This window comes from Rhipicephalus microplus, chromosome 8 (genome assembly GCF_043290135.1).
Source record: "Rhipicephalus microplus isolate Deutch F79 chromosome 8, USDA_Rmic, whole genome shotgun sequence".
Lineage (NCBI taxonomy): Eukaryota > Metazoa > Arthropoda > Arachnida > Ixodida > Ixodidae > Rhipicephalus > Rhipicephalus microplus.
Window position 1 is genome coordinate 21,645,543 of NC_134707.1, and position 25,049 is coordinate 21,670,591.

General features: G+C 44.8%; 1 protein-coding gene across 5 annotated transcripts; it reads right to left on the minus strand.

The window, feature by feature from the left end:
• Positions 1 to 806: 806 nt before the first annotated feature.
• On the minus strand, positions 807 to 17,045 carry LOC142768861 (uncharacterized). Of its 5 annotated transcripts, XM_075871280.1 has the most exons (9): positions 16,962 to 17,045; positions 15,974 to 16,068; positions 11,413 to 11,661; positions 10,181 to 10,714; positions 8,279 to 8,350; positions 6,746 to 6,805; positions 5,666 to 5,751; positions 3,648 to 3,803; positions 807 to 985 (listed from the first exon to the last, which is right to left on the minus strand). In XM_075871280.1, the coding sequence occupies exons 2-9, from the start codon at positions 15,985 to 15,987 to the stop codon at positions 918 to 920; spliced, it is 1,239 nt and encodes a 412-aa protein (XP_075727395.1). In that variant the 5' UTR covers positions 15,988 to 16,068; positions 16,962 to 17,045; the 3' UTR covers positions 807 to 917. The 5 variants fall into 5 exon arrangements, with proteins under 5 accessions (XP_075727395.1, XP_075727393.1, XP_075727396.1 ...); XM_075871278.1 differs by lacking the exons at positions 15,974 to 16,068; positions 16,962 to 17,045 and adding an exon at positions 13,445 to 13,663; XM_075871281.1 differs by lacking the exons at positions 3,648 to 3,803; positions 15,974 to 16,068; positions 16,962 to 17,045 and adding an exon at positions 13,445 to 13,664.
• Positions 17,046 to 25,049: the final 8,004 nt, after the last annotated feature.

Here is a 25,049-nt window from a genome sequence, read left to right on the forward strand (position 1 = left end):
TAAAAACACGACAAGCGCAGGCGGACAATGTGACAGAATTGGTGGCATAAGCCCTCATCGTGAATCTGTAAAGTTCGCACTTGCGTAGCTGCATAGGGGAATCTTTGCATAATCGAAGGCTACTACTGATAACAGTGAGTGGTGGCAGTAGCCCTTTGTATTGGATGCGATAGAATGCTATTGCAACATTTGCATCTGGATAACTGCACATGCAACCAATGGCTCAATAGAAGGCAACTGTTTATGCGGCTCCTGCTGGTAACAGTCGAAGCTTAGCCGCCATGGCGAGCAGCTTGATTGCACACACATGTCGCACAGATTCCATGCTTTGGTATGTACATAGTGACACCTACTTTTGCACCTAGGTTGCGCGCTGCATTACAGAAGGCCTCTCAATGCTGCTGTTGGCGACAAATTCGGCTCGGCCATATGCAATGTGTGGGAAGTGCCCAACCATAATACAGTTCGCGTTCACGACAAGTGGTGTGATACTAATCTGTGCACCACACCAAATGTGCCAGCAGTCTTGACAATCATCGCAGTTGTTTTCAAAAATGATCTGTATGATTTATTTCATTGAAAACAGTGAATTGTTGAGAAACTTCAACTTTTGGGCTGGGTAGGAGCCTTCCAAATTTCGCTGAATGTCGTCTGCTTTATTTTTGCTCGTGAACATAAGCAGGTGCGGTCTCCTCCTTGTCTGTTAGCAACACATGTGGTGCCTGTTGCATGCACGAGTCGTCTGTTTAGGCATATCTGAAGTAACTTGCAAATTTCCAGCATAATATTACACAAAAGGCATGGTCCTTGTTTTAACAAAATATGCTTTATTTCAAGCTCCATCAATAACGAAGTAGGAAGGCTATAGTAAGTTTTACACGTTCATAAAAAGTAATGTGACGAAACAATTCTGCCATTCATGATATGTCCAGGATTACATCATTGGACGGTGCCTCGGCTGTCTCATTAGTGCTTTCGTGGACATCTGCATAAAAGAAAATTGGCACAGAACAATGTAAAAAATGACTGGTAAAATATATCTCACAACATCTTTGTTCTCTGCAGTGCTTTTCGCACAACTGCCAGTGTTTAAAAAACAATGTGGTGCAATAAAAGAGAATGTGCAACCAATAACCTAAATACTAAAAGGGAAATCCACCAATTATACAAACCAAAAGTATTGTGTTTATAATGTTACGAAGTGAGTTTCTTTTCTCTGCTTCATTTGCCTATTTGTAAGTAATTTATTAGATTGCTTCATACTGTATGAGCTGCATTTATCATACGGATTATACAAACCAAAAGTACTGTGTTTTTAATGCTACTAAGTGAGTTTCTTTCCTCTGCTTCATTTGCCTATTTATAAGTAATTTATTGGATTGCTTCATACTGTATGAGCTGCATTCACCATACGGTGATAATTTTGCTCTACACGAATGGCTTTGAGTACACAGTGTTAGAGTGTGCATGCATGGCCGTAGCATATGAAGGGTTAATTTATGTGGTTAGACTCTTATGCAGCTTATCAGGACTGCTTTCTCCAGCGCTTGCAGCTGCTTTACTGATTTATCACGTCAAGTGTCATGCCTTCGATTTCATCAGTGATTGCAATGCAGTGTTTTTGATGTTTTGCCAAGTGCCAGTCCTGGACACGTGTGCTGTACATTGTCCCTCCATGATTTGACCGTGCACCGGCAGATGTCGGGGATGCATTTTTCATCCTCCACTGTTCTGCTTCGCAGAAAGTTTGATGTGTTATGGCACATGTGCAATTATTGATGCTGCATTTGAAGAATTAAGATGGCGCGGGAAGCATCCTCTAAACTTAACGTTCTTTGCAGTGATCACTGACAGGATCCTGAAAGCTGCTGTAAGGTATGGCAAGGTCTGCATAATTTTGAAATGCTTGTTCATATATGGCGGCCTCCAAAGATCGGCAAGGAAAACTACAGGCGTCATGCTCATGCCAAACGCATCCCCACTTTAAATCATGTCCACGAAAAGGCAGTCTCAAACTGCAGGGTGCGCTAGGAGGAGGCTTTCCTCAGCTCCTTATTGAACAACTATGGGCCGTCCGAGCCCGAGCACAAGGGCTCGTGGCTGATGTCTAAGCAGGGGCTGAGGCACGTCCTAAATCAACTTTGAACGACAAAATTAGATGCGAAGCAGCTCTTTGTAAAGCAGCTCTAGCCTGTGCAACAATTTCCGTCCGTGCCTACGCGGCGCACCACGTTCCCCCCCGCCACAGTTGTTGGAACGATGTCAAGTAAGTCAAGTCGCAGCTGCACGTTGACGTCACTACCTCACCTGCAGCAGCTGCCGACTCCTCCCAACACACCTAGGTGGTGTTGCTTCTTCGACAGCTCGCAACACACTTCTCTCTTTCCACCCTCTTCCCCGACCGCACATCGCGTGAAAACACTTTCGGCTCGTTTATCTGTAATGAAACTTACACGAAACCCAGCCCGCCTTCCCTGTCTTTGCGTTTCAAAGGAACGTTTACTCGAGTAAAAGCTACACCGAGTTTCGCTTCAAACCGTTTTCCAGCATCCGCGTCGACGCCCGTTTCAGCCAGTTCAATGGCGTGCGCACCGTGTTATGCCTTGAAGTCCAAACCGAACTTCATAAATTCTGCAAAGGCAACCAGTGTCAACACCAGCGGGCGAGCCAGGCTGACGCAATCATCGAAAACAGTGTGTCTTACACAACACGCAGCGAGCTCCTTCCACCCACAGGTCCGATAGCAGCCCGATGACGCAGTCGATGTCATCTAGCCCGGCGCGTCTTACACAACGCGTGGCAATACCACTCGCCCTTGGATGCAATCTATCGGCAGTTCCTGATTGGAGGCTGCTGACGCAAGTTTCAGCAGCGTTCCTGATCGGAGGCTGCTGACATAAGAACAAAGCGGCGCGACTACAAGCAGCAGATGACAGTGTCAAAGCGTCCGAAGACATCCCGGCTTTTTGAGCTCCCTATGCTGTCAGCCGCAATGCTGAATATGTAACGCCTCTTTTTATGCTGTATACAAATGTTCCCTTAGCTCACCGTCACCGTGTCCGCTCCGTCTATGAGCTCTGCGCAGAAGCAGCCACAAGCTGTGAAACACTCATTACTTAACAGTGGTGACAGCGGCCCGTGACCTTGGTGGCGTTACGCAGCAATCGCTGCTGCTTCGCATCCGATCATGTTTTCCCTTCGGAGAGGTGGTCCATAACTTTTTAATAAAGTTCTTCAAGCGGACTCGTACAAGGACCTTCCAAAACTATCTCTAGGCATATGACACAAGACTGGAACAAATTTCCCACACATCGCCGGGCCACAACTTGCGCCTACGCAGCTGGAGGGAATTATTGCTTATGTTATATATGGGCCGCTGTCTTTTTCAGCCTTCATAGAATATCCCTGCGAGTCCCTTGAGGTGCGCATAAACGAATGTGCCGTTCGTTTTCAGAAGTGTCAGCTCAGTAGCACTTCGTCGACTGCGTAGTAAGACACAAATGTACAAGTATACCATTACTTTTAAGGAAACATTCACATTGGACATATCACGGATGAAGAATGTATATGTGCTGTGCCCAAAATGAGTGGGGTCAGGACACAATGCACGCATGAAAACCTTAGTGGACGAAGGAGCGTTCACTTGCCGAGACCAGAGAGGTCCTGTACAGAAACGTGTGATCCGTCGTCATCGTTGCCACTTCTATGACCGCCGAAGATATGCGGAAATTCGTCGTGCGAGTTGTTGTCGTAGTTTTGCGCCTGGTGTTTCTTCAGCTTGCTGGCACGTGCGAGTACCCGACCTGCGTTGGCCGTGAGTGACAAAGTAATAATTCGCACTTCAACAAAGTAACGGGCTCCATCAAGAGCTGCGCAAAGTGGCGGCTGTAGCTTTGCCCTCTCATACATGCATTCATTTACACAAGAACAATGGCGGAAGTTATGCAAACAAGGAGCCCTGTGTTTCTTTGGGGAAATATTCCCAAATATCCCCCCCCAACACATAGGCGTCAGCAGTGGGATGCAATAGGGGCATTTGCCCCTCTCAAGCCAAACCCGCATTTGCCCCAGCCAAGCTACAACAGCATTCTACATCCACCATGAACCAAATTCAACTAGCCGAATGTGAAGTCCTAATCAACATATACCACCTTACTGATATAATCTCCACGTGGCTTTGGGGGAGGGGAGTAGAAGAGAGAGTGAATTTCAATAGCTGGTACTCGAAAAATATTAGCATTGAATAAACCTTCCTAGAAAGATTTTCAAGTACCTTATTTATGATTCCATGGAACTCTTTTAAATGGCAGGTCAGGTATTTCAGCGGATAACTGTGTCCATATTATCCAGAATGGTGGCTGCAGAATAGGCTGCTGCATTGACTATGATTGGCTCAATATGAATATGCCGCTATTAAAGAAGTCGAAAACACAAAAGACAGCACCCCGAGCGTGAGATGTACATAGCATGCGCGCTTTTACTAAGTGTCACACCGACATGTCAGCTCTCGTGTTTCTAGAGGTCCTCGTGATTATGTTTAGCACATATGATTTTTTAGGGGCGAAGGTTCTTTGAGTCTAACCTTACCACGCGTAACCAGCAGTATCTCCGGTCACACGTAACCGGCAGATGGCGTTACTATGCCGTTACTCTCCGATTGGCTGCTGTGCGCGCTTTGCCTGAGGGCGTGATGAACGAGTGCCTCTCTCAGTCTCTGGATCGTCACCGTACGTGTCGGATCGTTAGTGGGGCATAGACAAAGCAGAACGGCGGGCACGCTGAAGACGCTTGTGCTCGGCTTCCTTAACTCGCGTCTCGTCGGTGTTACCCGCGCGCCGTCTGCCTTCTCCGGCGCATGGGCGCATGCACGGACGGATACACAGACATATGGGTGAACGCACAGAAAGAGAGACGGATGCACTGATGGACGGATAGATGAACGTACGGATGCACAAACGAACGCATGGATGGACGCACGGACGAGCGAATGGACAGAAGCACGGATGAACGTATGGACGCTTCGCCTGACTCATCATCCTTCACTCCGTGGATATGCTGTGATTTTTCATGTATCATGAAGCATGTCCATCTCATAGGAAGGTCAAAGAGCAACTGTTGATAACAGTGTAAGCGCGATCTCCAAGTCACGAGACAAAGGGTCACAACGACTGGTTGGAACTGTCACCGCCAAGTGTCGGTGAAAAGACCTCGGCGGTGGCGAGGGGGATAGGGGCGCCGAAAACTGTTGCTCTGCACGTTTTTTGTCTCGGGATGCCAGACTAATCAAACCTTTTCTCTGTGGATGACAGCACCTAGCCGTATACACAGCTCTGCTGTGTATCTGCTGCTCTGCTGTGCAGTCATCAAGAGATTATGGGAGACTGCGAGTGCGGCAATGACATTATATTTTTAAAGGCATGATATGTGGCTGTTTACCACCGTGCGCCACTTCAGAAAGAATTTCAATACAAAAGTGTACCATGTAAGTCACCCTCTCAGATGTCGATGTACACTGCACGCGGCGCGTGTAAAGCGGAACATCGCAGCCGTGAGAAATGCTTTAACCTGCGCTGCAGTAAGGCATGCCACTTCTTTTCTCGATAGGCTCGCGTGATTCGTTTGGATATGCGTATGCTGGAAATTGAAAATTCGAGCAGCAACTCACTTCCGTACATGACTGTGAAGGCAACGAAAAACGCAGCCAAGCCCAGGAGCAGGAGCGAACAGCATATCCTTACGAGAAACTTGTTCCTGTTAAAAAAAAAATACCGAAGTTCAGCTCTTGTAACGTGTCTACCTCTTTCTCAAAAAGGTTCGCTATAATATCCAGTCTTGCACTGACGCCACCTGAACCGCTTCGTTAGACGACCAGCAGTGTCAAGAAATGGCATTCGTTGTAGTAAGCCATGATGTTTTATTGCAAGTTCTTTGCACAGGTCACCAATGTTAGCATTACACCTCCTTGACTCAAATCCAAGTTCTTTCGCACACGCCAGTCCCCTTCCGCGGCATTGAATATGGTGTGGCGACATCATCGCTTAGTCGCCATATTGGAGTACTATGGCAGAATGCACTGGCACGGAGCACCAGTATGGTCAGGCGTCGTGTGCAAGACGTCCATATGACGCCGCGGAAACGGCAAACCACGGCCCGCGATCAAGAACTTGGATCCAAGCTAACTGCTACGGTATCCTATTATTCAATCTTGAGACAGACCAGGAGTGGCGTCAGCGGAGGACGTGGGCAAACTGGGAGCAGTTTCCCCTCTAAGATTTGCACCTGCCCGCCCCCATAAGCACCCCTCCCCAAGAGCAAGCATGTTCAAAGCAGCATAAGTTCCCAGGCTTCTTGCCCTCTGAAATAACTTGCTTGTTCTGGTCCCCCCCCCCCCCCTTTTACAGGTAAAACAAAAAACATAGCTTTGTAGAGATGTAGGCGCTTTGCATGCCTCGATCTTCTCACTGTGCGTGGTTCCTTCCCCCTTACATGCCTGAATACGGCTTGTGTAGTGCGGATAATGTCTATTGTGCGGAAGGCAAACGCATGTAATCTTCTGTTCATTTTAATATTCTCGTTTCTTTAAAGTATTCCTGCGTTTAAATGACAGAGTTACAGAAATGTTCTTTTTCTGTGGTATTTTTGGTTTCATAGATATCTTTTTTTTTTCATATCGATGCTGGAACAAAAGAAGATATCTTCAGATTCCTCTCATATTTCGATTTCCATAAGGAAGGACAATTCTTACGGATATTTGCGGGCATTCCTGCGAAGTGACGAGTAAAAATTGTCGCTGTCCACTGCCGACCTGCGCACACAAACCATTTAAGAACATGACATGATGATGGCCGTCACATATCGCGCCATCTACAGCAACACAGTGCCTAAAGTTGGGGGGGGGGGGGGCTTGATATTTTGCATTACACCAAAAAGATGACAGATAAGAGCAGTATACGGCTGCTAACATTGAAGAACATTGTGCTCGGTTTCCTTTACCATGGAATCCGACCACTTAACAGTACACGAGTGTTGAAGATTAGACGAGTTGGTTCGTCGTACTTGAACTGGTATAGCGCATTACGGGGAAGAAGAAACGGCCGAGTTCCTGCATACACGCGCGGCGTGAGATGCCTTGCAACTACTTTTTGAACGCCTTCATTTTAAGCGTCATGAAGGCTGCAGTTTTGCAGATCTCGGTTCTTTATCTCGGTTCTTTACATGTCGGTCAGTGTCGCGATAATTAACTACCATGTTCTGTAGAACTATCATGTTCTCATTTTTGCACGCTACACATCAACGCATAAAGTGGTCTTGTAAGCTGACCCGAGCATCGGAGGACTGAACCGCGGCTGCAGCTGCCACCTTTCCATTCTGATCATCGACGTGAAACACACCTCTCTGCACCGCCGTGGTGGTTTTGTGGCTAAGGTATATACTCGGCTCCTGACCCGCAGGTCCCGGGATTGAATCCCGGCTGCGGTGCCTGCATTTTCGATGGAGGCGATAATGCTGTAGGCCCATGTGCTCCGATGTGGGCGCACGTTTAAGAACTCCAGGTGGTTTAAATTTCCGGAGCCCTCCACTACGGCGTCACTCATAATCATATGGTGGTTTTAGGACGTTAAACCACCCATAAAAATCAATCAATCAGAGCAAAACAAGTCTGCTTATTTAACTATAAAATGCTATGTTATACCATTCGTCAGCTTCAGTGTGCTGTAACGTTTGTGCTGTCATAATATTGCATGCCAGATCTCCCGTTATTTGTGCCCAGAGGCTTAGTAATGTTCCAGTTACGTTGATACACACTGAAGCCAATTGATAGATTAATAGCCGCGGGATCATTATGCCTTGACGTCTTCTAAGCCACCATGTTGCAACCATGTGCGTCCATGACGGCTACAGCAAGTTACGTGCACTGGCATGCGCAGGGTTTTTCCATTATAAGGAGCGAAATTTCACCGTCATGACCACTGACATGGTCGTACACTCAACGCATTTCGTGATTGCTGCAGCCACATCTCTGAGAAAACAAATGTCAGCAAAGTGACATTGGTAAATGGCTAGTGTTTTACATGCGACCATTCTTGAGCACTGAAACACTGAAGTCGAACCGAGACGCTCACAAAGAAAAGGAAGAGACATATACTTCTTTGTCCGGCTCTTCGTTGCACTGTAATTCATTATGTTGAAGAACTGTCGCGAACTGGCCCAGCTTTCAATTCTTTTGAGCATGTGGCTACTCTGGTATTGTTGTCGATGAAACGTCGGGGGCACATACCTCGTCTCAGAAGCGAGGACGCTGGCTACGAGGGCATCGGTTAAAACAGGCTGCACAGGAGCCGCTTCGACCCTGCAAAAAAAATAGTTTGAGATAATAAGATGCCTGAATACGAATTTGCATGGCGGCGTATTACAGAGAGGGTTTCAAGCAATATCAGATCAGCGGTTGGCCGTAATGTGTAACAAGATTAACGGTAGCTATATATATATATATATATATATATATATATATATATATATATATATATATATATATATATATATATATATATATATATATATATATATATATATATATATATATATATATATATATATATATATATATATATATATAATGATTACCACGCTAAAAACGCATACAGAGCGTTTCAAACCATATAGGGTGTTTCAAAAAATCAGCACTAGGAGCATAAAAAATAATCATCATTCATATGTGGGGTTTAACGTCCCAAAACCACCGTGTGATTATGAAAGACGCCGTAGTGGAGGGCTCCGGAAATTTTGACCACCTGGGGTTCTTTAACGTGCACCCAAATCTGAGCACACGAGCATAAAAAATAAGTGAAATGCAATATATCTTCGCTGCCTTCATGATAAGTTTTCTTTTATGTGGCGGCAGGCAATAGCAGTCACTGTGCTCGACTGCTGATCGGAAGGTCACGGGTTCGACTCAGGCCGTGGATGTCGCATATTCGGTGAAGCCGAAATGGCCATGGTCCATGCACGCAAAGCACACGAGACAGTCGAAATTTTCGGAGCCCTCCATTGAGTGTGGCAGCTTGGGCTAGTTGGTATGGCATGACGATAGTTATTGCGCGAGAACAAAACGACGACACAGAGACAAGAAGTGTCTTTCGTGCCCTTCTTGTCTCTGTGTCGTCGTTTTGTTCTCGCGCAATAACTATCGTCCTCCATTGAGGCATGGCTCATGACCTAATCGTGATTTTGGCGCGCAAAACTCCAGGTGTTACTCTCCTATTATTATTATTATTATTATTATTATTATTATTATTATTAATATTATTATTATATACTTTTAGGTATGTTAACGGGACAATCGACATCACTAAAGGCGTCGGGGAGCCTCCTTAGAGTACACATGTCTTTAACACCCGCTTGCTCCCTGGCCCATCCCGCTCACTGCGTGTCGTTCATCGTCACAGCTATAATTCTTCTCCGACCCACTCAGTATCAAGCAGCACTAGTGGATCGTTTGCTTGTATGTACACTATCGGCGTCAAATGAAACGCAAACTGCGACAAGCAACAGCAGTAGTACAGTGAAGGCCGTCCAGTTTTTACCGTGACAATGTCAAGCGCGGTGCGCCAATCATTAGGTATGACTGTATCATTTCGACCTCACGCTGTACCACTTCGCATGCATACCGCTGTGCATGTTTAATCAGGCGCTGATATTATAGAGTATAGTATACAGTCGTAAGCGATACGAAAAGACACACCTGTTGTACTTGAAACGACAGCTGCTAAATTCAGTTGGCAAGCCCGAAATCACTCGTATCTGTGAATGCTCACGCGAAATGGTATATCTCTTGCAATTCAACACGTCACTTTCATATCGTTACATCACATGACATTTGAAACACGTGACCCGAGCTTACGAACGAAAAGAAAGTGTACGGAACAAAAACAATGCCAGCCACTGAACCCAGCATGACAAGAGCACCTCCTTTTTCCTATGGTTCGTTTCTGTTCATTACATTTTTCTTAGCTCTTAACACTTTGCTGCGTCTTTCGATTAGCTATGCACCAACAAGCCCAACATAGCTTGTTGGTGCACTGCATTATGTACGTCCATTAAACGCGAATTTGGTGTTCTCTTTCATATTATTCCCGAACGTACTTTGCGTGCTATTGAAACAGACTTCGGGGTTCCTTACGCGTCCACCTCCGCCGACCTCAGCAAAAGGTCGATGACTTTGTCGACTTCTTCCCTTTCGCGTATCATCGAAGGCGTCAGCGTCCCATGATGCGAAGGAGGCTGTTGGTGAGCTGTCTTGGATGTCGCTAGTGACGTAGGCGACTCACGCCTCCTGGTAGACGGCGGGGTCATTCTAGGATTACTGGAGAGTGCCTCGGCGCGTCTCTCCGGAACCGTCTCGATCTTGGCCGCCGACGTTACCAGACTCGGTCGCTTGGACTGTGTGGAGATCCCGCGATTCGACGACGTCGGGCTGGCACGACCTCGGTTCGTGTTACTGGACGACTTGGGGCTTGTCGTAGGCGCCGTTGTATGCCTGTACATCCTGGACGTCACTGGGATCCCCCTTTGCAGTACCACGGGGCGATGATGACCTTCACTGGCGTCCCGGTAAGGGTCATGCGATGTCGAAGGGCCGATATTTCTGCCCGTGCCCGCGAGAACAGGGGCAACGCTTCGAGGGTCGATGGCTTCCATAGACGCCATGGGGCTCCTGGAAGATATAACCCGTGCGGGATTTCACTGGGATGATGGCCAGAACGACAGAGAGGTACTAGGTAACAAAATTTGTCTGTCCGAGCAGTGCCTCATCAGGTTTGAGCCAGAAAGGCGACAGGCGAATGCTAGCGGCAGGCGTTAGAAGCACCAGGCTTCAAGCGGCAGCTAAAAACGGTAGGAAGTTAACGCTTGAACAGACATTAGATAGCCTCAAGACAAATGAAATAATCACCAGAAAAGAACAGACAAAGATAGAAAATGTCACATATCATCAACACCAAAAAAAATAATAAGCAGGTGCCGATAAAGACAGTATGGGCACAGGAGAAACGCAGTCGAAACAATGCTCTCCAGTTAATTCAGCTTTCACTTAGGGCGGACCATGCTTTCATTTTTTTATTGTTCCTGTTGAAACCAACGACGTATCGCGAGCTAGCACCTGGAGTCTCGTCGAACTTCATGAATTATTTCGACTCGTGAGCCACACATGTAAGCCTGTCACCGTAATATGGATGCGAAACGTGGTTACGAACAAGAATGCTTACCCAAGGGCACTAGTGTCAATCGTGAACTTACTTACAGCGCAACACCAGAAAAAATAGAGGACAGGGAAGGAGGAAAAGAGAAAGAAAAAGAAAAGACGGCGCTGTTAAGTAAGTTCACGATGGATCCTAACCAACTGGCCCAACTTACCGTCTTACTGCACTAGTGTCATCGACAAGGTCGGCTTGGGAAGGCTGCCCCGGGTCCTTATTCGGGGCTCCGTCTACCGCTGCGTCGGCTGCGGCGTCCTTACGCGCGTTCCTCGCCACCAGACTGTCACGTAGCATCATGACGTCCCTCAGAAGTTTCTGTGCTCGATGCTCGACGGCGTCCGACTGGTACGGCTTTTTGTTCAGCAGGCTCTGCAAACTCTTGGCTTCGAGCTGCAGAACGTTCGCCCTGCGTGAATTCGAAACCTAACTATGCGCTTACAAAATACTCGCCGGCATTCCAAAACATCTTTTTATTAGGGAGTTTTAGTACCGCGGAATGGTGCTACGTACGCATCACGCAAGCGCCTTGCGTTACGTGGCGTCCTTTGCCACTAATCGGCTTTTAGTACGCCGTAGTACCCGCGTACGTAACGAGCGTGAAGCGTGTTGCGTCATCTGGTAGATCAAAATAGAAGTACGTTTTGTTGACAGCCAATAAGAGCCAATCCAAGTGTTATAGCGAGATTATGGCCATATTTTAAGCCACAGAGCCGGTCTGAGCTTGCCTTCGATGCCGCCATTCTGCAAAACGAAGTCTCGCTCTGTCGCGAACTTGTTCGAGAGCGACGCGATCACCGCATACGTACGCACGCACGCATCTCATGCGTGCGTACGTAGCGGCTGCGTACGTAACGCGATACATGCGCGTTGCGGTCTGCGCATGCGCACTACGCAGAACGTGGCGTCCTTACGTACGCAACGCCGCCACGTACGCAGCGTACGCACTACTAAAACTCTCCATTAACCAGAGCTGCGTACGTAGAAAGAAATTAAAATTACACCGGCGTCTTTGTGAAAACCACAAGCGGCGCGTCCATCGTATGTCTGGCAAGTCACATTGGCGTGTTCAGAAGTAATTCGTCAGTAAGTCGTACTACATCAGGGAGCCAGAAGAGCGTTGATCGAGACTGGTAATGCCAACTCAAGTGGTGCATTGAGAGACTTTTGGGTCGCATTAAGGAAAGAGAGAAGGTTAGGCGGCTGGCGGCACGTGTGCACTGTCCGACTCGCCGGCGCAACTCATTTGTTATAAACAGATTCATATTTGTCAATGAGGAATGAGTGTTGGTAACGTGAATGCGGTGCCACGTGATATTAAGGTGAAATCCTTACATGCCTCATCGAACACGACATTTGACCTTCTGCTTCGTCCGTGCAACTCGAGTGGCTAAAAACAATGAATATTGCACGACATCACCATGTGGCGTCATCAAGACTTCACGAACCCCTAATTTCTGACGTCATCGTGAGGTTACTACGACGTAACGTGATACGTCATCACATGACATCATCGCTTGGTCAAACGTGAGCTGATCGCGGAGGCAGTGCAAAACTAGGGAGGTGCAGAAAACTTGGAATGCCTTCGATCTCTGAGACAGTGCGAAACCACTTTAGGTGCGGGAAGCTTCCGGGAAGGGGGGCTCAATTTATTGACTAACACATATCCGCAAATTGGATGCTGATGATGGGGTGAAGCATTGTGTATCGAATTATAAATTATCACCTGCTTCTTGGTTCTGGTGAACAGCCTTTTATTCCGTCCTTGTTAATATTTCGTGCTGTAATATGTTTAGGTAGATTGATGAATAAATTCCGGTGTTTTTATGCTGTTGTGACCTTTCATTTTGTTTGTTCTGGTTAATAGCTCTTTGATAACCTTTTTGTTGTTCACAGTTGTTTCGATTTGTTCACATGTACCTGCGCTACACCTGCTGTAGACGTCGAATGGCAGTTTGCGGACATCGTGCAGTCATAAGGGGCTTAATTTGCCCCTATGAGAAGATGGCCACCACCTTCGAGTCGTCCTAAGCGAGTGCATAAGGGAGCCTGTGAGCTCTTTTTATCCTGAGGTGCTGGTAAATACGATGCGCTATTGTGGTGTGCATGCAAACGCAGCCACCGCGGAGCATCATTGAATCTTCTTGAGAATGAACGATGCACAGCAATGGTTTGACCTGATGCGTCCTCACTTGGCGCGGGAGAGGAGAGACGATGAGGACATCTGCTGCACGTAGCGTGCCATGTCGAGTGCCTTCCTCGCGATATCCATGGCACTCTCTTCGGTGGGTGCCCTTACGGACCTGCTTGGCCTTTATTATAAAAGGACAAAACCACACGGACACAATTCAGTCAAAACAAGTGACCCATAAGTGCGATGGTATCTAACACACAGCTGTCTCTGCACTGTCCATCTTTTCACATGCGTTAGGGAACGCGGCAGACCGCAAGAAAACGCTGAAGTAATGGCAGATTACAAATGGTAGTACTAGTGAGATTTCAACAGTGCACAGCAGCGCCACACAATGGCCTAGCGAGTGGACGAAACAGTCTTCAGGAGCACACAGTGCGAATGATGGCCGGAAACGCTAGCGCTCAAACTGACGCACATCCTACACTCTATGGAAAATGAATTCTTTGACCTTTTTCGTCATTTATGTCTCTCGCATATATAACCCTTTTAAATGAGGCATTAGGACAACATAAATTGATGGTTGTTTAGGATACCACTAAGGGAAGGGACGGTTTTGCGTCCACGTTAAGCCATTTAGGTTAAGCTGATGACTACACTATACAGTTAACCGTGTGATACCGACAAGCAGTTATGACGAGAAAAAGTGTGGAAACGCACTGACCATTTTACTCTTCTGGTTTTATGTTATTTGAGACATCTGGTTTAATCTGGTTTAATCTGGTTCAATGTTATTTGAGACAAGCTTTGGCAGGTTTATTATCTCTTTAGTGGCGTTGTCGTCAACGTATCGCGTATGATACAGTGGGTATTACAGGGCGATAACAGTTATTGCCCTTTTCTATTTCTCTGCCACAATAGCCTTCTTGATTTATTTGCATTTCCATAACAAAGAAACTAGCCCAAGGAAAAAACTTGCCCTTCTTTAGTTGAATAAAGTGTACATTGAGAAAATACATTCTCTCTGCAACAATATGAGTCTTTTTGTTACTTAAAGTGCATGTTGACGTGTCCGCTATGCACGTCCCACTCATATTGACCATATTTTTGAGCTGACAGGCACTCAGAATTAGCGTACACGAGCGCATGATCCTGGCCGGCAGCCTCTGGCGAAAAAACAACAAAAAAAAACTTGGGTATGAGCGTGCCTTCTTATTCGCTGAAAAACAGGCTGTTTCTCGACCTTCCCCACTACTTGTTGCTAACGTCTTTTGCTTGCGCCCACACACAGCCACATGCCCAGTCGTGCAGCACTGGTTCCTCGGGTAGAATTACACAAGACATTGGGTACGTCGCAAAGACGAGCTCTTGACAAATGGTGGCATTCACTGTTAAAACCTACTGCCACTGACGCAGTAAATGTTTTCAGAGACCAAAGAATCACTAAAGTTAGCTCATTCCTTCCTATAAGCTTGTTTCAAGATTGGCCCTTTATGTGTTGTTCTTTTTTCTTGGCTTGTCATCTAAATCTGTTTTACTTAGCGTCCAAAGCGACACCCTTACGCACTGTGAATATTCGTGTCTCTGTTTCCATCAATAATACAAACCAGAGGTGATCAGGAACGCTTAAGGCATGTTTCAGTAACGCTTGTCTTTTGCTTATCATCACGTGGTTTTGCATTCTGGTGACTGTGCAATACGTAACTCCCACCTTTTGTATGTCCGTGATATCAGTCACGCTCACGCCGTTCTATTGGTGTTTTTGGGCATGATCTTTTAACCCCTCAGGTAAGACAAGGTTAGAAAGGGAGTATAGGTTGTTCCCTATTCTGTTTGATTTTGACCAACATTATCCTTGCAGACACCAAATGCCTGCAAAGCGCATACACTATTGTGGCGTCAATAGAATTGTCTATAGTTAAAATGTTGCGGATGCTGCAGTCAGCGCGAGTGTCACCACAATGTTCCGCAATTTCTCTATTACTTCCATCCCCATGTATGTGACATGGCAGCGCAAGAGCCGCATATTTATTGGAATGTGAATCGAATAGTGTTGTAACTGGCTCGATGTGAACAGCGAGTATACGCTTCCCACAGTTTTTCGAACAAGCAACTCATATTAGCAGCAGATTAAAACTGGTGTTAACATCTTAGTATACGCAGCGACACGGTAAAAATTGTCTGTCGTTATGGAAGTTGGAAACACTAAGAAAGCACAAACAAAACGTCAGAAAAATACCCAGCTAGTTTTTAACATCAGTATTTGACGGTCAGTGCGAGCGTTGGTGGTTTAGCCGAAAATGTTTGACTGTAGAATCGACGCGTAACGTAATCTATTACGTAACTTCTCTAAGTTTATATTTGTGACGGTGGGCAGCGCAGAGGGAATTCGTGGAACATTTGCTTCACTATATGCTTCGTTACAAAGCCCGTCGCTTGAGACTCACAATGCTCCAACCACCTAAAATATTTGTGTCTGCGAATGCTGACAACTTGATTCTAAGGCCAAATGAAGTTTGTACTCATTCGTAATGTCAAGATACTCGCATCCAATCAATTTAATTTAAAAAAAGACCACAAAAGCACGTACATTTGTCCGGTCATGTCCTGTCGTTTCCGCGTGCTGGTAAAAGCGCGTCAGGTCAGCTTCCACTTGGTGAGAGGCTCAGCACATGTTTGTCAAAACTGTGCGCGTGCAAAATAATGAATGTACAAAACAGCGTGTAAAATGTACAAAACAATGAATGCGCAGGTTGTGTCGACTATGAAGCAAGTAGCCGGTTCGATAAACTAAGGTGTAGTGGTAAAAAAGTTGAACATAGAAACATTATTTCACTTTTGAGGTAATTACATCGAGGGTGGGTGGGCCCTTATAGTCCCGGACCCCCAAAGGCCTGTTAGGCTTGTTGTGCTTGATGGAGCAAAACAACCGGGCTCTGCTGACTTTCGTGGCAAGCAAGACCTTCTGCTTCTTAAATAAATTTATCTCTAGTAAGGACGAGTTACCTTAGGGGAGCGCGAGTGTACATGACTTCAATATATATAAATTGCAGATTGTTACTCACAAAACCATATATATGTGTTGAAGGCGCTGAGGAAGTATTACAGCAGAATTATAAAGCCGCGGAAAAAAAGCTAGAAATGACATATTCTTCTTTATCTGGATCCAATTCTCGGAACAAGGGGACCGAAAACACTGAAGGACCGTATCTTAAGTTTTGAAGAAAAGCCATTCAACAACCCTGTTTCAGCTGTGTCACCTGGTGCAGGGGTGTAGTGAATATTTTCCTTGACAGACGGGATCAGAATCTCGGCTGCGGTGGCTGCATTTCGATCGGCACAATATGCTAGGGGCTCACGTGCTTAGATTGGGGTGCCTTTGGTGCCAGGTGTAGCCGAAATTTCCGGAGCCTTTCACTACGGCTTCTCTCATGGTCATAGCTTGGTTTTGGGACATAAAACGCCACCGTTAATTGTTTCAGCTGTGTCAACTTCGTCGCTAATCGTGCCCTAGAAGTATTGCGGCAAACGAGCTGGGGGCTCTCAAGTTGCAATTTGATAATAGAAAGAGCACTTACGTGTCCAGTCTCCTCGTCTGAAATCTTCGTCTTCGTCTTGACAATGCCAAGGTCCGCAAGGCATTAGGGCCCACCGTACACTGGAAAATAAATTAACCGAAATGTCAAAATGTGTAGAACAGCACCAAGAAAAAGATTAAAAAGAAAGATAAAAGCAGATAAAAGACACGGTATACATCAAAGAGCTTGTTGCAAAAATAGCTTAAGCAGGACCGCAACACGTACGAATTCTATAGCTTGTTCGAAGCTTCAGTGAAACTTGGTAAGTGCCGTTCGGGTTATTTTACGACTGTGTGAAATTTTACGGTTGAGAGCAATGATCGATATTAAAATGTCAAAGTCGGAGCTCAAGAGTTAATTATTTAGTTGTTCAAAGAACAATACAATTAAAATACAAATGCACAATAAAATGCAGACTGGTGACAAGCTGTTGACAGTGACGTGTATTCACATACAAGAAGTAGAAATGTACAATAAGGGGCAGAAGGGAGAGGCGTTATTAACATTTTCGTCCTTTACTATTACGTCTATTACATTTTCGTCCATTACTATAATTATGAACGCTTAGAGACAACAAGTGCAACGTCGTTCTAGAGCTGGATATCTCGGCGCTTATTTTTTATACCTTCTTGTTCATTCTCATTCCACTTTGATAAGAGTATTCTGTTCTATAATGAAGGTATATTTTTCAAAGCGATCGGGGTGAACATTCGAGGGAATGGCTTGGTGACCATGGTGAACGAAAGCGAGGAACTCCATGAATAACTAATGTGCATCGTATGAACCACTATGACTGAATACTAAATACGATCTCCGGCACACGAAACGAAATTCCGGCAGTGATGGCTGCGTTTGATGGGAACGAAGTCTCAAAAAAAAAAAAAAGCCGCGCTCCGTGCATTCCTGAGTGCCTCGTTTCGGAGTTCCCCGTCATAACGTAAGCGTTTTAAAACGAAATGAAATGAAATCGTGATACCAATTTTTATAAACACGATATCATCAAAAACAAACACAAACGCCTGTCCTGCACCGAAGACGAAACACACGTCAAAGCGAAAACTGGAGGAACAACCTTTACAAATCCCATTGTGAACTCTCTTGGGGCAACTGCAACAATTACCATTGCAAGATACCCATTAGGTTCAATATTATTATGCTGATGCGTAGTAGCATACTTGTTTAATTGATTGGCAGACGCCAATACACAAAAACGCGGAGGAAAAAGGGCGAAAGCAGATTCAGATACTTTATTTCAGCATTCATCATGAAACGAATGCTAGGACAGGAGCAAAAAAAAAAAAAAACCAAGTGACAAGTGCCACCTAAAGGGGCTCAACGTCTGCCTTCTATTTCGAGAGGAGGAATGGATCGGAGAAGGAAAGAGGCAGTGTGCCCACTATGCCACTGATCATCATTATGCACTGAATCGAGGTACCCGCTACCTGTCCCGAAGGCAATATGTTAACTTAACTGATGCTCACTGCCTCCTCCTTTTCTGTTTCCTTTTTAATTTGCTTTGTCACCTAAAAGATATTGGCTCGTATTCACAAGAGAAATTGGCTACACTGTACCTTAAAACTGAAATTTAAATACAATCCTCGTTAAAAGAAAGTGAAATGAGATAAGAACGAGATAAATAATAACGTTCATTAAAAAGAAAAGAAAAGAAGTGAATAGGACAAAAGGATTTGACAAATCAGACTTTAAAATAGCAAGAAAGAACAAGGGGGATGAGAAAGAATTCTTGGATTCATCTGGTGGTACCACTAGCAACGTATCCTTCCGGTTGCCTGAATAAATTTATGTAGCGCGGACAGAATAGCACTATGGCCCACACCCAACTGACTGGCTCCAAACGATAAAAGTGTGAATGTATTAAATGCGAATTCCCTCGAGAATCATTCGGCGGAGTGAGACGAAATGGCGGCATGTGAGAAGGAAGTGATCTACTGTTTCCGGTTCATTGCTAACTGCACATAGGTTAGCTAATGAAAATCCAGATGTGTTAAGATAATAATTGAGACGAGGAACTCTACAGCGAAAGCTTGTGAGGGTCACCTCACATTGACGGGAAAGGCATTTTGCGGTGTTCTGTGAGAACTGCAAGTGCCGTCTCCTCACTGTAGGAGCGATGTTTTGCTGTTCTTTAGGACTAAGAGACGTTTGAATCGATCTACAGTAATAAAAGAAAACTGTGGGGCTGTGGAGCTTTCCCAGTGTGTGGAACACTGGGAAACTTATTTCCTCCTAGCTGATGCTGTGGCTGATGACGACAAAAAATTATGGCTGAGCCCCTTGTAGTGGGTAGGCTGCATGCTTTAAATTACCCACTGGTCACACAATCTGCATTGTGTTACGCTTGTTGTTGTCTTGCGGTCGTACAACTTCATGATACATCTGTTATCGGGATCCATTGCTCGATATCACGCCTGTACAAGGTCTTTCTGCGAAGACGCTTCCATCTCAGGCGGGACACCGGGGTACAATACAGCAGTGCCGCACAGATGCTCAGTGCCTCGGTCGATTCCGCGCGAACCCAGTTCCTTTTGCTTATTTGAGGTGTTACAGGAAGTCCAAAGAGGTGAAAATTTGGCCTCTCCAAATGGTTTTGCTGCTGTATTCACCTAGCAGTATTTCGAAATTAATTCGCACTTGAGAACGCACCATTTATGAAGATGTTTGCGCAGAATTGTCTCTACGAAAGCTCATATTATACGCACCATGTTTTAATGTCCTTTGAAATTATACTCTATTACATTTAGAGAATTTATGAAAATTAAGTTGGCGAATGATCGTTTAGGTGTGAATGAAAAGGATCTCAAGAAAATGAAGAACGCTGAGAATGAATTTCTCTGTGCTAGATACACAATCCTAGCACCGTTGACCTAGTTTTCCGGGGCCCGCGTGGCCAGATAAGCCGCAGTGAAGGTCAATCAATTAGAAAAGGTGGCATTCAGGGAGCCTATACTACAGTCAGAGGAAAAGACCAGCCAGTGGTTTGGCTGCATAATGTAAAATTCGCGCACATCATGTGAACACACGGCAAAAAAAAAGTATACAGGAACTGCGCTGGTCCTTTATTTACATTTTTTTGTTGCATCCTATTCCATGCAAAAATGTCCCAAAAGGAGAGTGAGTTCATCATTACAAATATGTTCTCCGACTTAACAGAAGAAGACCTAACAAAAACTGCACAGACGTTACGCCCCTTATACGCTTGACATGTACTTGGATGGCTAGTAGCTTTTCTTATATTTTGCTGGGTCAAGTCGGAGTACATATTTTTAATCGCCTTATTGCGGTGTGTGTAAGTTTTCATCTGAACAACCTGTACGAGTTCGTCTTCACTTTTAGGAAACAGAATTTATCCTTTGGAAAATGATGCATCTGTATACGTCCCTTAAATGCGTACGCGTGATGCTGTATTATCACACTTGTCGTCTTTTACTAACGGAATAGGGCGGGAAGGTGGGCTAGTTCGTAATTCATGATGGTTCAGCGAACTGGGAGCGCGGGGGTAAAACACAGACACAAAGCAAAGAGGAGGCACACAGAACGAGCGCTCAAACTAACAACTGGTTTGTTCTCACGTTTGAAAGACATACAAGTGCACAAGGGTGCGCATGTCAACAGATATAAGATGATAGTGTGAGCAGAAAGCGGGGCGTTCATTCGAAGCACTTGTCTACGAACGCTGCACTGTGTACACAGGGACAGGCTTTGCCACACTGCGGTCTGTTTGAGAGGCGCAAATTTCGTTCCTGAAAGCTAAATTATAGCAGTTGCTTGTGAGTCATAAGCTCCAAAGTTCCATTTTGTCATTCGCTATGTCCGTGATTTCTCATCCTCATCTGCAGTGACATCTTTGAAGTAGCCTCTGTTGCGCCCAAGACGTGGTATCTTGTAGTCATTTGTTCGCTCGTCGTGTCGTTGATCGAACGATGACATCATTGTCTATTACAGTGCTCTGCAAACTAGACGTGGTCACAGTCCTAACTCAAAGCAATTTCGCGTGGGCACGGACGTGTTCAAATACAGCTTCTGTCCGAGACCCATTGAATACTGGGAGGATATACTTACTTGCTTCGGCTCGTGAAATTAATGTCTGATTTTTTGAGAGGCACTGGTATGATGTTACTGATCTGTTTCTCTGAGTTGGTAGCCGGTTGGGCTATAGGATGAGGCGATATCAGTTTTTGTTGAATCACTTTTTCTCTTATTACTGTTTAAATGATTTTATTGTCTATTTATGTACCCGAATCCTGCAATAGCCCAGCATTGGGTTGCAGTATAAATAAATAAATAAATAAATAAATAAATAAATAAATAAATAAATAAATAAATAAATAAATAAATAAATAAATAGGTCGACCAACCTTAGCATTAAAATATTCCCTTCAAAGTAAGGCAGGCCCCCGCAGATGCTGTCAAAACCAATATTGCCGGGGTCACCTGCGTATAGCCAAAACTTCAGAGCAGTGTTTAGAATCAATCTTTTGTTGCTGCGTCATTCCAGTCTTATAACACGCTCAACCTCGATTTGCAAGACGTCCTTATGCGATACCTGAAAAGCCTTTTACGATTATCTCCTCCAAACATTCATCCTTATTGCGAGCCTCCATTGCTAAAAAGGCTCGCTTAAGTGCGCACAGTGATTGCATGCTAAGTCTGGGCTTGTTTATATGCAAGCTCTTCAGCGTTAAGCAACAAGCACCGCCTGAAGCTTCCTGCACTGGCATAAAAAAAAAATACGACATGGCTGCCTCAACGGTATGATCCATTAGGGTGATGTTCGTACGAACAGTTTTCTCCGGTTCCTCCATTTCGCACGTGCAAGTCGGGAATCCCTTCTTGTAACGTAATTAACTTAAACCGTATACTGCATACCTCCATTTCGCCTGCCTATCTCCAAGCATTGTTTTAGTGGTCTTGTCGGCTGCGCCACCACCCTGACATTAGGCAGAGATCGTCTGCTTTCTTATTCTCCCACGCAGCATGGTTTTACGTCGCCCTGAATATCGTGCCATTACTTTTCCAACGCAAGCAAGAACGCCGTAACGAAGTGCAGATGGAGCTCTTGTAGCCGAAAGGTTTTCTTTTCGAAATTGAATCAAAGCGAAGTTCGTATCACATAGCCCGGGTCTGAACTTCAGAACTTTTTTCTTATACCTATTTGACCTATTTTTCTAAAAAAGACTTCTCTCTCCAGCTCGGAGCATGAACCTAGACACGTGCTTGATCAACTGTACTTATTAGATTACAAGATTAAGATGAGTCTCTATACTCATGCGATAAACGGAACTAGTAAGTATCGTTTTTGTAACTCATATCTGCGCTATATAGTCTGCTATTTCTTAAATGGGTTTTGGATAATTCAATTCGTGCTCTTATGCAAGTGGAGAATGCTTACGCAGTCCGTACTTGCTCGTATTTAATGCTCAGCAGATTCATGCTGCCCCTCGTGCACAGATATTTTTTTGTTGCAAGTTGTATAGTTCTATCTTTTTATTTCTTGTATGTCACGCTGTCACGTTACACATGTAGGAGGAATGCATTTCGATTCTCGCCCGTTGGCTGCGTTTTAGTTTCTTCTGTCATTATGTCGCACGAATGGATTTTTGCTTAGCCTCAGGCGCACTAAAGCTACAGTATTGTAGCTTTTGGCCTGAGGTATTTGTAACCTTTCGTATCGGAAAAAGTAAAAAAGACAATTTCACATGTTTCCGTACGCGTGTGTGCTTTTCCTGTATGTTTTTTTATCGGGCACCGTTGTGAATAAGCAAGTTGGTTGGCTCACGTTTAATCCTACGCATGTCCTGTTCACCCATGCACTATGTGAGCAGAACGACGTGACATGGGATCTGACGTATCTCATCTCATCACGCCTTGCCCACCCTCAGACCGATTCTTACCCCCGTATTCACAAACGCTCTTCGACTCGACTTCCACCATTCACTTGACTGAGTGGAGCGATGCGCCATCGCTCGGCTGAAAATGACGCTGCGCAACTCGAGAGTTGCAGCAGATTATTGCTGATATGCAGTGACTTCTCGTGCCTAGAGGAGGCGCTCTCATCGGCTTTCTCAAGTGAAGGTGAAGCGTTGAGTGAAGGGACGTTCTATAATACGGGGGTTAGTGCACAAAGTGAAACTGTTTCGTTATCGCACACACAATAATGCTGATAACTTGGAGCAGTTGGTACAAGTGGTTCGACATTATATTTGCACGCTTCTTCAGAGGGCTTCCACTCGCTTATGCTTTCAAGTGAGGGGAATCTTAGCTGAGCATGTTAACAAAAAAAAAACGAAGGCGTATTAGTAAAAGTGTGTTAGTTTAGTCCACCGTGGTGAAGCATTGTTATGGTGCTCGGCTGCTGTTCCGAAACTCGCGGGTTCTATTCAAGTCGCGGTGGTCACATTTTGGAGGCGAAAGTATGGAATCTCGTTGTGAGTGAACGTTAAACACCGGATGGTGAAAATTTCCGGAGCCTCCCACTACCGGCGCGCCACTCTGAATCATATAATGGTTTAGGACGCGAAACTCTGTATGTTGTTGAGTTTGTCATCCTAACACATTAACGTGTTAGAATATAGCCAATAACAGTCAACCTAGGCAGCCACTTACCAGTGCTGCGATTACATGAATAAATATGGTAATAGACTGGGGCTGAATGTGCCACTTTTCTGTACTGTAAATACGTTTTCTCATTCGTGAGGTGGCTTCGCTAACGATATGCCACCCATCGTGATTGGCTTAAATATCGTCCGATGAAGGTTTTTAGCGTGGGACAATCTTGTGAATAAGAGGCCTGCTTTTTTTTAGCGTGTATACCTGTAATCACCAACCAAAAACAAAGAAGAAACACAGTTTGTTCAGTTGATGCCATTATAAAGTGGATTTTCAGACAATGCGCAAGCCTTTAATAAATGATATTTTTTGGGTGTGGGTAATCGTGGCAGACAAAAAACTGCTGTATAGTCTACTCGACAATTGAAGACATAAGCACAACAATTGCATTTTTTGCCATATTTTCTATTTGTGTCTGCATACGCGTATTGAGGTATATAACTTGCATCCAATTTTGCTCTTCCTGAGATAAAAAAAATCAAAAGATATTTGAAAGAGAAAAAAAAGTGTACAAGTATTTTCGTTGTGTGACCATTTATTCCGTTTCAGCACACGGCTCACCGGACGACACCTCACTTTTTTTTTCTTCAAACGCGCAATTAATCACGCACGCGGGTTTTTAATTAGACGGGAACGTCGCGCCGTCGCACGCCTTTCGTGATTGATGACGGGAATGACCTCTAAGCGAATAAAATTAAATGTAGCATTATATTTTAATATTGTTGTCCCAAGAACTAATTAACATACGAAAGCACCGGCACACAGTATTCCACACATAACTAACATTATTTTTTCCAGTTTTACACCCCGAGACCACGATATGAGAAGAGATGCCATAGTGGAGTGCTCCTAAAAGTTATTCGAGCGTAGTTTTAGATATAAAACATGCATTAAGCATCCATGTTTGCCGAAAATTTGAAGTTAAAACAGTGTAGGTCAGCATAGGCACATTGCAAGGGGAAAGCATGCCTCTGGAGTAAGACTAAGTCGTCCTCTCAGGTGGCACCAAGTGGGAGAGGGGGCAGTAGCCCCCCTAATGTTATATCCTTACCCTCTGTTCAACTGCCCCTGACGTCTCTAAGTATTTTTCCTTTAAGTAGTATACCTGCAACACATATATTTATGCACGTCTTACATCACATGGAATGTCAAATAACAAAAAGCAAGAACAAATTGAAGTTTGCTTTTATCTCACACAGATTACTAATGTTTGCTGAGATTTAATTTACTTCTTGCATACCTGATCAACAAATTATACTTTTTCAGCGGGAATATGTTCTTCTTTCATTCTAAAAATGTAGGCAACATGAGTACTTGAGAAATATTGTTTTGCGCAAATATGGCGAGGTCAAAGGCGCATCATACCGTTCGAAATATCTGCAAGTAATCGCCTCCCAATAAACTACTTCCGCAAGGAAATTGGATTTAGAGGCAGTGCACTCCCAGCTGCTTTAAATCCCC

Excerpts from the sequence above, each read along its gene's own strand:
- LOC142768861 (XM_075871278.1), bottom strand. The coding sequence starts at position 13,524 with ATGGATATCGCGAGGAAGGCACTCGACATGGCACGCTACGTGCAGCAG. Across the intron at positions 8,351-10,180 it reads AGGTCGGCGGAGGTGGACGC|GGTCGAAGCGGCTCCTGTGC; the intron begins GTAAGGAACCCC and ends TTTTTTTTGCAG. Across the intron at positions 986-3,647 it reads ACAGGACCTCTCTGGTCTCG|ATGTCCACGAAAGCACTAAT; the intron begins GCAAGTGAACGC and ends TCTTTTATGCAG.